The sequence below is a fragment of the Pestalotiopsis fici genome, assembly GCF_000516985.1.
Source record: "Pestalotiopsis fici W106-1 unplaced genomic scaffold PFICI_Scf_8, whole genome shotgun sequence".
Lineage (NCBI taxonomy): Eukaryota > Fungi > Ascomycota > Sordariomycetes > Amphisphaeriales > Sporocadaceae > Pestalotiopsis > Pestalotiopsis fici.
The window spans coordinates 1,385,550-1,399,499 of record NW_006917098.1 but is presented as its reverse complement, the minus strand read 5'-3'; the positions used below and the strand labels follow the sequence as shown (position 1 = coordinate 1,399,499).

The window sequence follows — 13,950 nt, the reverse complement described above, 5'->3', positions numbered from 1 at the left end:
AAAATCACACTGCGCGCGGTCGAGTTGAATACTTGGTAGCTGCTCCCTACGGGGGGAATGACCCTGCAAGCAACCAGGTTCGATTCTCTCAGTTGTCTCGAACCTGTGGCCCGCCAGTAAGATTAAATCAGATGTCTGATCAGCATCACATTCCACAGATGGCTATTAGATAGAATCTTTTTTTTTTCTTTAATCATGTCTGTAATCTGGCTCTGGCTTTGCATCTCCCGGCTTGTGCCTCTTGCTTTTCATATTTCTTGTCGTGAACAATGTCACATATGCTCGACTGTGCAATTTTGACACATATTTCTACATTTAGAAACCAAGCCGGTCGTAGGAAGATCTTCAGCGGATCGCGAAAGATTGACAAGCAAATGACAGAAAAGGCAGAAAAGATTATCAAGCCTCGCGGATGATGAATAGTCAATGGGTAATCAAGGTCGTGGTGTCATGTGGCTCTACAGTTATCCTCAACCTGGAGCCTGTGGCAGTTGCATTTTGCAATCTCTCACACCTTTTCATGTTTACCAAGGTCCTCAGGATTTGAGTCTCGGGGTTGCTGAAGGCTATTGATCGCCCTCCGCTTGTGGGAAATGCAATTCATTACAACAAGATCAAGTTAATATGAAATCTCCAACGTGAGAAGAACTGACTCTACAACATGCGCTCATCTCAGTGAATGGTAAATTCAGACTGATGCTATGAATTATGAGACTAGGGTGGTTAAAAATGCACATGTACAACAAATACACAGTCAAATGCATAATGAAATGATTGGATGAGATTATCTTGTCAAAACGCTCCAGGCCCCTTTTATTGGTATATGCGCTTCTATCAATTTTAAGATGGCTCCGTCCAGTTTACCTGATCCATTACCTGACCTGCCGAGGGATGTGTGTAACCGACTCTGAGTCGTAACCGCAGAGGCTGAAAAGTGTGTTAGCAAGTGGCACAAATTCATTGGGTGTTCATTCTTGAGATAACTTACTCCTTTGCTGCCCATGATCCTCATGAGCTGCGTAGCTTCACCACCGGCAGGGATATCCGTGTTTGATATACTGAGCAATTGCAGCTTTTGTGACTTGGGCACAGCTGCCTGGAGACCAGCATTCGAGATCGGACCGCCCGAATTGTTCCGGAAGCGTCCAGTAACTTGTACGGCGCCTTCTGCATTTCTTTGAAGCGCCAGTGTCACATTGACACCGTTGGCATCGTAGCACGGAAGTCCAGCAGGTGCCTGTGCCTGGGGTGGAGGTGTTCCCATGCCGCCCAAGATGTCCAGTCCAGAGCTGGCAGGGGGTGCTGCAGCTGCCGGCGCGGGAGAGGCGGTCCCGCCCTGAGAAAAGAGATCCATGATTGATGCAACATTCGACCCTGGTGGTGGAGAGCCAGCGCTCTGAGGTGGCGGGCTGCTGGTGCCGCCCAGAATATCTGCAAGCAAGTCCGCATTGCTTGATCCGCCATTGGTAGGCGACGCCAAAGCAGGACCGCCCGTCACATCGCCCATAAGGTCTAACAAATCCTGGTCTGTAGAAGGTTTTGCCACAAGCTTGGATCTGCGATTGGCCGCCTTCTTTGACTTGGTAGTGGCCTCGCCCAGGACGCGCGATGATTCCTTGATCTGCGGTGGTGGCATCTTCTCCAAAACTCCCCGACGAATCTCATCATATGCAAAGAGGTTGCTGTACTCGACGGCTCTCTGCTGAACTTCGACGTCTAAACTAGTTTGGTGTTGTTGGATAAGGCGACGCACTCTTTCAATCTGCGACGCGTCGGACAACCGGGTGCTGAGTTTGACCAGAGCCGTCACGATATATTCAGTTGTCACCTGGCTGGCATAGCTGCTGTTCAGTATAGTCGAGAAAAGGTCAATGATCTCGTTTTCCTTGACTTCCTGTACCAGTTCCTCCTCTTCATACTGTCCACCCCTGAGCAATGAGTCGGCATATTCTCCAATACACCAAGAGCCGGCCTGAGTCAAACTTTCCTGGGTGATGTCCTTCTTCAGATTCATGTAGAGTTTCTGGACGGCATAAGTCTGAAGCTCGGGCGTGGTAGCAACAAGACGGATGAATGAAGACATGATCTGCTCCTTGACGTAGTTTCCGGCAAGACTCAACACTCGCAGCATGGTGTCGACATGCCACCGCTTGTTTGGCGAGTATCGGTCAGCGGCGATACCAATCTGGCTCGTCATGGTCGGCTTGAACTCATTGTCGGCTACTTCCAAAAAGGCCAAAAGCTCTCGGATGAGAATGCGGACATTACTTTCGTTGATAAGCGTGAAACTGAGATCCAGAGCGCGCCGTCTAATGCTAATATCGGGATCCCTCAGACAGTCGAGAATTGTATTTCTATGTCTCTGGACAGCGTTTGGCTCAACTGCGACAACCTTGATGAGAGTGTTCAGTGCCACGTATCGGATGTTGTTGTCGCGGTTCGTCAAGAACTTTCCAAGAATGTTGACACCCAGAACCCGAAGACCAGAGTCGGCATCAATGTCCAGAATCGTGCGCACCGCCTCGTACAGGATAGAGTTGCCAACATTCTTGGTGGAGTCGGTGTTTGTGGCCACCTGGGCCAAAATGTCGTTGATCTGCTCGGTACCCTCGGGGTCGCCACGAACCAAGACTCGGAGCAGCTGTAGAATCTTGACTTGCAAGAATGGATCCGTGATTCCAGTCACGTCGTGCTCGGGGGCGTATCCAGAAGTAGCCAGTCCCTTCAGGGTTCTCACTAGAACGGGGATGAACTGCTTGTACTTGTCGACAATGCCCTCTTCACCGCCCTCCTCTTCGTCAGCCTCACACATGCTGGTGACGAGTGTGAGACCGCACAAAAGTACACCGTGGTTTCGGTCGGAGAGCAAGGCGGCGGCCTTTTCGATAAAATGCTCCTGCAGGTCGGGGACTTTTCGACAAATCTTCATGGCGCACAGCGCAGCTTTCCTCCGAATGTACGGGTTGTTGGTCGATACTAGCTTCTCAATCTCGGCGAACAGATCTCTCGACATCTCGATTGATGCAATGTTTCCTAGAGTGCAGAGGGCAAGGCCGACAATGTACTGGTTCGAGTGACCAAGATCACTGGGGCATGATTAGTACTGCAACGAGTGGCCTGGCATAGTAGATTCTCAACATACTTTTGTAGAGAGTTGGTAACAAGCGTCAATACCTCCTGGTTCTCGTCAAGCAACAGACTTGTGGCCAAGTGTCCCAGGCGCTTGTCGGCGAAGCGAGGGGAGGCCAGAAGCTTGATACATTCAATTTGTCCGAAATGGGTTCTCTCGCCCAATGTGAAGAGATAGAGAAGCTTGGCGACATTGTTTCGCCTGGTTCCCAAAGTGTGATCAGTATAAACATTTCCCATGGCCGCGATGGAGGGGTGAGTGGCGGGCGATCTGTCCGTAGGCGCACCTTATGTTGTGATCGTGGCTCTCCTCTCGGAAGCTGGCTCGAATGGCGGCGCTTTCTTTTTGAATGACGGCTCGCTCGTCGGCAATGGTCTTGGCCGCACGCACATTGCGGATGAACTGCTTCACTATACGCGGAGCTCCAAGGTCAGCAGTCGCACTGGGGTGGATGGATTGGCAACTATAGGAGGGAGTAGAGCAGGTCCGAGGGGCGACGGACAGGAACTCATCTTGACAGATTGGTCGAGGCCCTACGAGGGCCAGCTGATATCGAATGACCAGTGAAGAAGCTGCAGGGAAAGCAGACTGAGGCCGTCTCTTCGATATGGTCAAGAAGGAGAGTGTTGGTGTCGTCAAGTGAGCAGTAGCAGCAGTAGTAGCCTTGTGTTCAATCCCCTGGATGCTCAAGTCTCACAGCTGGCATCAGTAGAGGGACCGTCGATTGAGTTAGACCGCATTGAGCGTGGGTCGTGCTCCAGTCACTCCAAGCCGCGAAGTGGGCTGCCTGTCCTGTCCGTCATAAGGCACCAATGGATTTGGCTGTAGCATAAAAAGCTTAACGTAGCCAGGATAATGCAACTGCCAGCAATAATACACAATCTTCACTTTTATGCAACACCTACACATGGCTTTCACCCATGCAAGTCATCCAAGTGTTTAATGTTCCAAACAAATGTCTTTTGATTTAACAAAACAAGAAATACATGGGTACAGAATGTGCCTGGATAGGTGCAGAAAATTGTGCAGCACTACAGTTCAAGAACCGTCGCGGCTCATGTTCCCCTAAACACAACGAGCAAGGTATCGATATCAACGCGAAAGTAGTCATGACTTCCGAGACATGCAGGAATGCTGGTCTCATGTAGCAGTAAATCACGAGAAAAGAAAACAATCATATTCAAAGCCCCAACTCTTCTCTCACTTATAACTTGGCCTCTGCCCTGCCCTCCACAACCGGGCTCTTGGTCTTGGTGACCTCGGTGCCCGACTTGGCGCCGCCCTCGGCCCTCTCCAGGATCCAGTCTCGGACCTCGTCGTAGAAGCGCTCGCGGCCGGGATCAGCGTGCAGCTGGTGATAAAACCCTTCGTAGACCCTAAACTCGCCGTCTGGGACGCTTTGGCTCTCGAACCACTTGCGCGCCGTGTCAAAGCTGCACACTCTGTCCGCGTCGCCGTGCATGACCACCAGGCTCCGGATATTGTCATTGAGCTTGAGCTCCCCTTTGCTCAGCGACGCCGTGCGGTCCAGCAGGCTGGCCAGCCCCTCGAGCGTGCCCGTGTTGTGCATCAGCTTGTCTGCCCGGACGGACTCGACCACCGCGGGGTCGCGCGACATCTTCTCGGGCGCAATGGGGCGCACCAGGCGAAAGTGCGGCATGAGCTTGCCCGCCAGACGACCCGAGAAGACCGTCAGCCAGTTGGGCTCCTCCTCGGCCGTGAAGCCAATGAACGGGCTCTCGAGGATCCATCCGCGCACCTGGCCCGTCAGCTCCGCGTACTGCGGCGAGCTCGCCAGCGTGGCCACCTGCCCGCCGCCCATGGAGTGGCCCAGGACAAAAACGGGAACGTCCGACGGCAGCTGTGATTTGATAAAGGCCGCCATATCCGCGAGGACTTGAGAGGTCGGGCCCGTGTTGCCGCGCTGCGAGGTCTTCTTTACCGAGCGGCCCCATCCCCTCTGGTCGAGGCCGTAGACGGCAATGCCGCCACGGGCAAGTGTGGGAAACAAGTCGTAATAGCGGTCCAAATGGTCAGAGAAACCGTGGAACATGATCATCTTGGCTTTTGCTGGGCCATCAGGCTGCACATCCGAGTCAGCACGTGCAATTGTGTCCATGTGGGTTAGTCAAGAACCTTACCAGCCATGACTTTGTGTACAGGCTCATGTCTCCCGCCTCAAACGTGCCCTCAATTTCCTTGACCATTTTTGCGACTTGTTGATTTGTGATAGCTCTTTTTTCTGCGATGGAGAGATGAGAATGTGACAGGCTATGATGAGTTGCTACACATGCCGCTGACTCGCTGTAAGGCTGTGGCTGCTGAGCTTGCTTGGCAGAATGAGGCTCGGATGGATTTGTTGCCTAGAGTAACAATACACTATACAACGATTGAAAAACAAAAGAGACGTCGTGATTACAGATATATATGGAATCAATTGATACAAAAGCTGTTTACAATGAATCAGAGGCCCTTGTAAATAAAAGGGAATCAACCATGGGGATTGCCCAGGAGGTCCGTTCGCCGAGGATGACCATGTGGGGGCGCTTTCGTTCATGAATGGCACAGCTTAAACCTTCAACATCCGAGGTCTGTCATTGAACCCATGCAAGTAAAGTTAGAACATGGGATCATCCGGCACCTAATGGCAAGACCTTGAGAAATTGGATTCTAGCGCAGAGACATCGTGTAAATTATCGTCTATTTTTTTCTGATATACAAATTTGTAAACAGCCTAGGAAATCTGTGGGAGAGAAATGTTCGAGAACGTCTACAGCGGTATCGTCGAGTGGGGAGGCGGAATATACTCTACAAGCAATGCCACAACATGTCTAGCCATAATCCTTTTTTATGAACCCATTAAAGAACCATGCCCGTGGCTAGAATCAACCCCCTGAATACCCAGAAACATTGCTGGGCTGCAGGATCATGTGCAGTGTCATTGTCCTTCGTTCATACTTTTTAAATGCAAGAATGTCCTCGCTCCGCCGTTCAATGCAATGAGACATCGGAATGTTGGTCATGGGGAAAATCAGTTGCGGGGCTTCTCCTTCTCTTCTTGGTTGGCTTCAGCCTCATCCTCATCATGCTGCTCTTCATGCTGCTCGCCCTCCATTTCCTCATCCAAGGCTTGAACCTCATCAATGGGAATGTGCCTGGGCGTCTCGACCTGCGGCACCTCACCGCCGCTCATTTGCCATTCCATCAGCTTACTGAATGCGCTGTTGGGGTTAGCGCTCAAGGCCGAGTAGGAACCCATCTCAGCCACGGTACCCTGGTTGGAGAGGACAATGATCTGATCCGAGCGCTTGATAGTCGACAATCTGTGGGCAATGGAAATAGTCGTGCTGTGGCTTCGGAGTAGTTTGACCAGCGCACTGTTCACCAGGGTTTCGGATTCGGCATCCAGGGCCGAAGTAGCCTCATCGAGAATTAGAATATCGGGGTTGAGGAGCAAGGCTCGGGCAATGGCGATACGCTGTTTCTGTCCACCAGAAAGCTGGGCGCCCCGTGGGCCAACCTGAGTGTCCATGCCATCAGGGAAGTCCTTGATGAATTGGCAGTTTGCCTCCTGGGCCGCCTTGAAAATTTCACTCTCGGGGGCCTCGGGGCGGCCATAGGCAATGTTGTCCCTGATCGAGCCGGAAAATAGGACTGGCTCCTGAGAAACAACTCCAATGCGTCGCCGCAGGGATTTTACATTCATGGTTGTGATGTCGATTCCGTTGATGTAAATAACACCCGATGTCGGGTTATAGAATCTTAGAAGCAACGAGGCAACGGTACTCTTGCCTCCACCCGAAGGACCAACGATGCAGACGTTGCTTCCGGAGGGGATCGTGAAGTTGAGTTCATTGAAAATCGGTACAGCTGGGCGTGTTGGATAGGCAAAAGACACCTTGTCAAAGGTAACGGGGCCCTGTGCAGACTTGACCCTGATGCCCTTTGTTGGCGGGATGCCAGGATCTCTATCCTGAAGCTCAAAAAGCCTGGTGGCAGCACCCACTCCCTTCATCAGTTCTGTAAAGAAGCCACTCAGACCACTCATGCTGGAGCCTGCAAAAGCAGCATACATCATGAAGGATGTCAAGTCTCCGAGCGAGAGAGCGCCACTCGCTACATAGCCGCCACCAAACCATAGCATGGCCAGGATGGTCATATTACCCATCCAGCCAGTCGCGCCAAAGAACGAAGCAGTGTACAAGGCGTCCTTCATGCCAAGGTTGAAGATTCGACGAATCTGTCCATTGTATCGGTGTAGCTCCTGACGCTCTCCGTTGAAGGCCTGACTTGTCTTGACGTTGCTCAAGCGTTCCTCGGCAATCTTTGTCAGTGTGCCCACGTTCTTTTGGATATCACGACTGATCCGTCTGATGAAGCGCGCATAGCCAAACGACAGTGTACCAATAAAGGGCAAGGCAACAAACATGACACTAGTCAATCCAGGGCTAATAAAGGCCATTGCGGTGATACCGGCAACACCACTAATCAGCGATCTCAGACCATCTGACAGGTTTTGGGTGATGCTCTTGCCGACAATGATGGAATCAGCACTCAGCCTCGAGATCAGATCACCAGTTCGGTTTGCGTCGAAGAACTCGGCATCCTGCAGGTATGTCCGTTTGTACAGCGAAGACCGCAAACGTGCCACGACTCGCTCTCCAATGAGCCGAAGCGTGATGATGCGGCCAAAATTGGCGCAGGCACCCATGGTCAGCACGCAGGCGAATACACCAAAGAACTGATACAGCGACAAGCCAAACACTTTTGCGTCGTCCAGGGACTTCTTGCTCGCAGCATCCATGACACTGCCAACGACCTTGGGAATAGACATGGTGATTGCACTAGACATGAGCAGAAGCAACAGGGCGAGACCAAGGAACTTCAACTCGGGCCGTGCGAGCTTGAGGAGTCGGACAACTTCGCTGCGGCTGCCAGAGAGATTCTTCTTATTCTTGTCCTTGTCCTTGGAAAGCCGCGCGCTGTAGTTGACTTGCGCGGCCTGTCTTGCTCTTTCGGATTTCTCGAAGCCGGTCGACGGCGGTTGGGCGTCATTTATGGCGGCAACTTCGGAGACAGTACTTGGTTGTTTCGCTGGGAGGATATCGTTGGATTTCCCTACGGAAGTGTTTTGCTGTTCTCTGAGTGTCCTGCCGGCGGAAAACTGGCGCAGGATTGCCACAGGCGAGTCCCATTGCGCCAAGTGTGCCCGCGGCTGCCAGTGTGATGCCGAGGTCGTTGTCTGTCGCGACAGGCTCCGTATCGTCAAGCGACCATCATGCTGTTGTACGAAGCGGTTCGGTGTGGTGCCAAAGGCTCTTTGGCCTAGAGCGTGGCTGACATTGGCTCCAGGCTGGCCGAGATGGCCGGGAGCTGGAGCTTGCTTGAAGAAGAAGCCAAAGTTGGCGCCGCTCGAAGGGAGCAGCGCGCGTCGCACCGCCCCCGAGACCATGATGTAGACGCCTTTTCTTCAAGGACGCAATGTCATTCGGAAATTGGCGCAAATGGTCGTGCGCGATGGCATCGTCTTGGGTGTCACTTTTGGTGCGCGCTGTTGCGAGACTTGTCGGAGGAATTTGGACAAAATCACGGGCTTAGGCTTCTGGAAATTCCGTCATTGACCAGTGACCGAGCTCTTTGGGAGGCGCATAATCGACGCGCTAAGCCTAGCCGTCATCGGGGACCATGCAGGGTACTGGAGGTGCATTACGGGTATTATTAATTATTTGCGCGCATAGTTTAGATGCTGCGCGTTAGCAGATGCTCATCCTCCAACATGTACTGAGATATTTTTGCATTATTGTGAAATACATTGACATGTCTTACAATATTCGCGTGGAGCAGGTTTTCGTACGACAAAATGAAAATCGGTGACAGGGACTGATGGATGATCTTCTGTGGTACTTGTGTTGGGTAAGTCGTTACCACAGTTCGGCTCTCATTAACATCTTGCTATCTTGCTACTTATCCAAAATAGACTTTTGGCGATTGCTTTTGGACTTCTTGCAAAGCTCAGGACCTTTTGAATACACGCCGAACTCTGATAACATGATACACTCACTCGTCCAAAGCTCGGGTCGCGCGAATCAGAGGCCTTGACTTGATGCTATGCCTACCTAGGTGGTATTGAAAGATATTCCAATTTAGACTATCTCTCAGCCTTCTGAAACCCCTCCCATCGATCAAATTGCTCAGTGTCCAAGTCAAACAGATCCAATACGCGGCCAACGGTGTGATTGACCAGGTCATTGACGGAAGAAGGACGGATGTAGAATGCCGGCACTGGAGGAAATATAACGGCGCCATTCTGCGTGGCCGTGAGCATGTTCTGCAGGTGGATGCCACTCAAGGGACATTCCCGAGTGACGAGCACCAGCCGCCGGCGCTCCTTGAGCACAACGTCGGCGGCCCGGGCAATCAGGTCGTCGCAGTAGCCCGCGCTGACGGCCGCCAGCGTCTTCATGCTGCAGGGCACGACAATCATGCCGTGGTCGACGCGGAACGAGCCGCTCGCGATCCGCGCCGCCATGTCGTGGTTGCTGTAGACGTGGTCGGCCAGGGCGCGCACGCTCGACGGCGTGTAGTCGGTCTCGTACTTGAGCGTGTTGTCGGCCCATTTGCTCACAATGAGATGCGTCTCTACGTTGAGACGCCGGAGGGCAATGAGAGTCTGGATGCCGAGCACGGTGCCCGTGGCGCCTGTCAAGGCTACGATGATCCGTTTCCGCCTCTTTGGTGTCTCTCGTAGCTGGTTGTTTGGTTGTACAACGGCCACTTCGTTTAGCGTAGTTGTCGACATGGTGCACGTTCTTCAGGGTCGAGCCAACCCCGGCTGGTTGCAGAGCTATGCGGAGTGAGTGTTTAGAATGTCCTGACTGTAGCATTACAGTCTCATGGCGTTTTCATAAGGAAGCCATGGACCTTTCAACTCTGCTCGGCCTCCACGACGTCTTTCATTTTGGCTCCACAATGTATTGACATCATACTTGTACAGGTTCTTACCTAGGGCGACTGTCGCTTAACGGTGAGCGGACCTGGCAGGTCCTTTCTTGAATCGTCGTTGCGAGAATTCTGAAAGACGACTGGCTGTATAAGAGCAGATAGAGTAATAGCTACCATCGGATAAGCCGTAGTCGTATCCACATATTATAGTAGGACATCGGATAGCTTGCCGAGAATACTACTTCACTCTGGTATTGCGTAACAAATAGTCCCTGGACCAATAGTCAACGATGGAATTGTAGTAATTGAGGGTCACTCTGATGTTGCGGTGCGGTGGAAGGGCGCATTCGTCGCTTGAACGGCGAGATCGCGAAGCCGCGAGATCCACCAACTGGTCGCTCGTTGTCAAGAGCTGTAACATGTTCGGGTCAGCTATATCTCTGCTTAAATGAAGCACAATACTTCGTAGGAGCTTGTGACTAGAATATTCAATTGTAAAATCAATAATTATACGACGTGCCACGGTCTATATGTCGTCTCCGACAATGGTTGTTGAACTCTTGCCTCACGAGACAACCAAGACTTCGGCGGAGAACCTTCGGCGCTTCATCCAGGAGCTTCACGATGAGAGTGACCTCGTCTCTGTCAATGTGGAGGTAGACCCAGATTTCGAGGTTGCTGCCATTGCGCGCAGAGTATACGAGACTGGAGACAAAGCTCCGCTCTTTAACAACCCCAAGGGCTGGGAGGGCAACGGCCTATTTCGAATCCTGTGCGCACCCGTGGGCGCCAGCCGCCTGCCCGGTAGACGATTTATCAGAATCGCAAAGTCGCTCGGCCTGCCATCGACTGCCAGCGGCCACGAAATTATCGACAAACTCAACACGACCAAGAGACTCCCCGGGGTTCCGCCAAAACAGGTTGCGTCTGGGCCAGTCAAAGACTTTAGGCTGCTGGGCGATGAGATTGACCTGACCAAACTGCCGATTCCGTACCTGCACCAAGACGATGGCGGAAGGTTCTTGCAGACTTTTGGCATGTACGTCGTCAAGAGTCCCGATGGCTCTTGGGTGAATTGGTCAATCACGCGTAGCATGCTGCACGGCAAGCGATCGCTAGTCGGACCCATGATGCCGCGACAGGACATTGGAGTCATCCGGCAGATGTGGGCGGACCTAGGACAAGACATGCCCTTTGCTCTGTGCTTTGGGGTACCGCCAGCAGCCATCATGGCGAGCGGGATGCCGCTGCCAAAGGGCGTCAACGAGACGGACTATATTGGCGCCTTGACGGGGACTCCCGTCGAGGTGATCCAATGCGAGACGAGTGACATTCTCGTGCCGGCAGACGCGGAGATTGTGTTTGAGGGAGCCGTATCCCGCACCGAGACTGCCAGTGAAGGTCCATTGGCCGAGTATCATGGGCTCATTTTCCCTGGAGAATCCAAACATTGTCCAGTCCAAACTATTAATGCCATAACGTACAGAAAGGATCCCATTCTGCCCATTTGTGTGACCGGCAGAGCCCCAGAGGAGAGCGAGACGGTCTGGGGCTTGACAATTACTGCCGAGGTCTTGAGCATTTGCCAACAAGCTGGACTCCCCATCACAATGGCTTGGAACCCTTTCGAGTCGCATTGTATGTGGTGGGTGTTGCAGGTGGACAGACGGCGGCTACGGGCACTCAAAACTAACATGGAGGACTTTAGCCAAAAGGTCGGTCACACTGTCTTTGGTTCAAAGCCAGGCTACTATATCCCCACGGTATACTTGGTTGGGGATGACATTGACCCAACTAATCTGAAGGATGTTATATGGGCGGCATCGGGACGTTGTCAGCCCCGGGAAAATGAGTTCTTCTTTGACCAGTATCCCAACATAGGTCTAATCCCATACGTGTCACATGGTGGCAAAGTTGGAGAGCATCACACCAAAGTGGTCCGCTGTTGCCTGTTCCCAGAGGAATTTTCGCAAGAAATCATGTGGAGGGAGGCTTCTTTCCGTCGAGGATATCCCGTCGAGGTTCAAGAAAAGGTTGAGAAGCAATGGATTAGCTATGGTTTCTAGAAAAAGACAATAAATGCTTGAATAGGACGTCATCACCATATCTAAGAACCTGACCGAAAATGCCCAAGGTGGGTATAATACAAAAGGACGCCTGAAATTAATTTGGTGCATTTAAGACTCATTACCACATAGTTGTTGCACCTTTTCCCTCATCATCATTATATATTTATAGACATGTTTATTTCCTAGTATCAACCGAGTTACCGCCGTTTTCCTCCGAAAACCGTAACCATTGCCCGCTTGGCTGCCTCAATGTGACTGCAACTCATGCCTGACGGGTACTTCCTCCATTTCCGGGGTGCGCCTCCGGCCCATGCCTTCATGCCCGTACACGTCAGAAGGAGGCTTTGCAGCTTCCATGTAATGCTGCGTGGGCTGGTACGAATGTTGGGGACTCCAAGAGGGCGGATAACTGTCGTGGTGCGTCGACGGTGGCAGCAGCGATGGTGCTGCTGCTCCGGGGTCTTGTGGCGACGTCCTCGACTTGCGTCTCCTCCAAAAGAGCACTCCCGCGAGAGCAAAGATTGCTACTACTCCAGCAGTTCCCACCGCGACGCCTGCAATGGCACCTGAGCTGATACCTGCTGATGTCGACTCCGCGCTGCTGCTCGGGGATGCAGAGGCAGTGACATCACCGGATATAGTGTCAGATGAAGCGGAAGAGGCGGTTGCCGCGCTTGTGGCCGTGGTCGTGAACGATTTTCCCGGGCCAACTTGTGTCCCTTGAATGGCGTATAATCCCGCATGATTGTTGCAACAGTCATCGTTGAACGTTCCGCAGCAGAATTTGCCGTCAGAGCAAGGAGTAAGTCCAACCTTTATCTAATGTTTAGCAAATCTTCTTTGACACCAGCCGATTGTGCAACGTGAATCATTGTACTTACAGCACCTGTCACGGACGCATTCTCTTCGCCAGCGGTCCGGCATAGCGGGCTGCAATTGTCCGAATCCCAAGTTTGATCCGTGCAGTATTGTCGATAAACAGTAGGAAATCCGTCGTTCAAGTTGTAGCACAAGTTGTCGGGATGGCAAAAGTCAGTGCTCACACAACAGGTGGCAAAGCCATCATCTCCCGCCGGGCACGCAAATAATTCTTGATTGGTTCTCACATCCGTGTATTGCGCTTCCTGACCGTTCGGAGCATAACATTTGGTGTTGTTTGCTGCCGATGCGAGTCTGAACAATGTAGTGAAAATGACCAACAAGGCCAATGTCGGCCTGGACTGGAAAGAATTTGTCATGAGGGCGTTTCTGTAGGGGCAAAGCCGCACAATACGGTCATGCTAGGAATTATTAAAGTGGTGCAAAGGTGGTTTTGAGGGACGGGACCTGAGAAAGATGGAAAAGAGTGTAGGTCATGGCTGTACTGTAGGGATCTTCCGAGTAGGCGTTATGCTGGCCCTTATTGGCCGACGAGAGCATGTTCTGATTTTTGCTCTTCTGCAACCAACAAACCTCTTGGCAAGCGCTTATTTTCATCCTCATCATGTCTAGTTGCGGCACAGGTTCTGCAAGACCCGAATTGTCCAGCTGTCGGTCAAGTTCAGCCTCTGTTTGATCTACGCGCGCTGGACATCATAACATTTGCACCAGGATCTAATTATATATAGTCCTAGGGTTACCCACCAAGGCGCATAAACTTTGCTGGGAAAGCTAAAGATCGCTGGTGCAACCTGACGAATGTAGCACAATAGCCGAGATTACGGAGACCGCCCAAAAATCCTCCCGGATCCTACACGGCAAAACCTGTGTTTGATCACTGGCACAAACTCCCATAAGGCTGTGTCCTAGACATCAGACATTTGAGCTGTC

At 52.0% G+C, this 13,950-nt stretch overlaps 6 protein-coding genes across 6 annotated transcripts; 1 reads left to right on the top strand and 5 right to left on the bottom strand.

The window, feature by feature from the left end:
* Positions 1-840: 840 nt before the first annotated feature.
* Positions 841-3,642, bottom strand: PFICI_11107 (uncharacterized protein; the record flags this gene model as incomplete). Its single annotated transcript, XM_007839688.1, has 5 exons — positions 841-927; positions 989-3,086; positions 3,143-3,331; positions 3,417-3,540; positions 3,633-3,642. 5 exons carry the CDS (start codon positions 3,640-3,642, stop codon positions 841-843), a joined length of 2,508 nt encoding a protein of 835 aa, XP_007837879.1.
* Positions 3,643-4,334: 692 nt separating this feature from the next.
* Positions 4,335-5,337, bottom strand: PFICI_11106 (uncharacterized protein; the record flags this gene model as incomplete). The annotated part of the gene is made up of 2 exons (XM_007839687.1): positions 4,335-5,213; positions 5,272-5,337. The coding sequence occupies 2 exons, from the start codon at positions 5,335-5,337 to the stop codon at positions 4,335-4,337; spliced, it is 945 nt and encodes a 314-aa protein (XP_007837878.1).
* An 824-nt stretch (positions 5,338-6,161) lies between these two features.
* PFICI_11105 (uncharacterized protein) lies at positions 6,162-8,582 on the bottom strand (the record flags this gene model as incomplete). Its single annotated transcript, XM_007839686.1, has 1 exon — positions 6,162-8,582. One exon carries the CDS (start codon positions 8,580-8,582, stop codon positions 6,162-6,164), a length of 2,421 nt encoding a protein of 806 aa, XP_007837877.1.
* Positions 8,583-9,278: 696 nt separating this feature from the next.
* PFICI_11104 (Phenylacrylic acid decarboxylase) lies at positions 9,279-9,929 on the bottom strand (the record flags this gene model as incomplete). The annotated part of the gene is made up of 1 exon (XM_007839685.1): positions 9,279-9,929. The coding sequence occupies one exon, from the start codon at positions 9,927-9,929 to the stop codon at positions 9,279-9,281; it is 651 nt and encodes a 216-aa protein (XP_007837876.1).
* Positions 9,930-10,617: 688 nt separating this feature from the next.
* On the top strand, positions 10,618-12,138 carry PFICI_11103 (uncharacterized protein; the record flags this gene model as incomplete). Its single annotated transcript, XM_007839684.1, has 1 exon — positions 10,618-12,138. One exon carries the CDS (start codon positions 10,618-10,620, stop codon positions 12,136-12,138), a length of 1,521 nt encoding a protein of 506 aa, XP_007837875.1.
* A 249-nt stretch (positions 12,139-12,387) lies between these two features.
* On the bottom strand, positions 12,388-13,379 carry PFICI_11102 (uncharacterized protein; the record flags this gene model as incomplete). Its single annotated transcript, XM_007839683.1, has 2 exons — positions 12,388-12,954; positions 13,023-13,379. The coding sequence occupies 2 exons, from the start codon at positions 13,377-13,379 to the stop codon at positions 12,388-12,390; spliced, it is 924 nt and encodes a 307-aa protein (XP_007837874.1).
* Between the last annotated feature and the right edge of the window lie 571 nt (positions 13,380-13,950).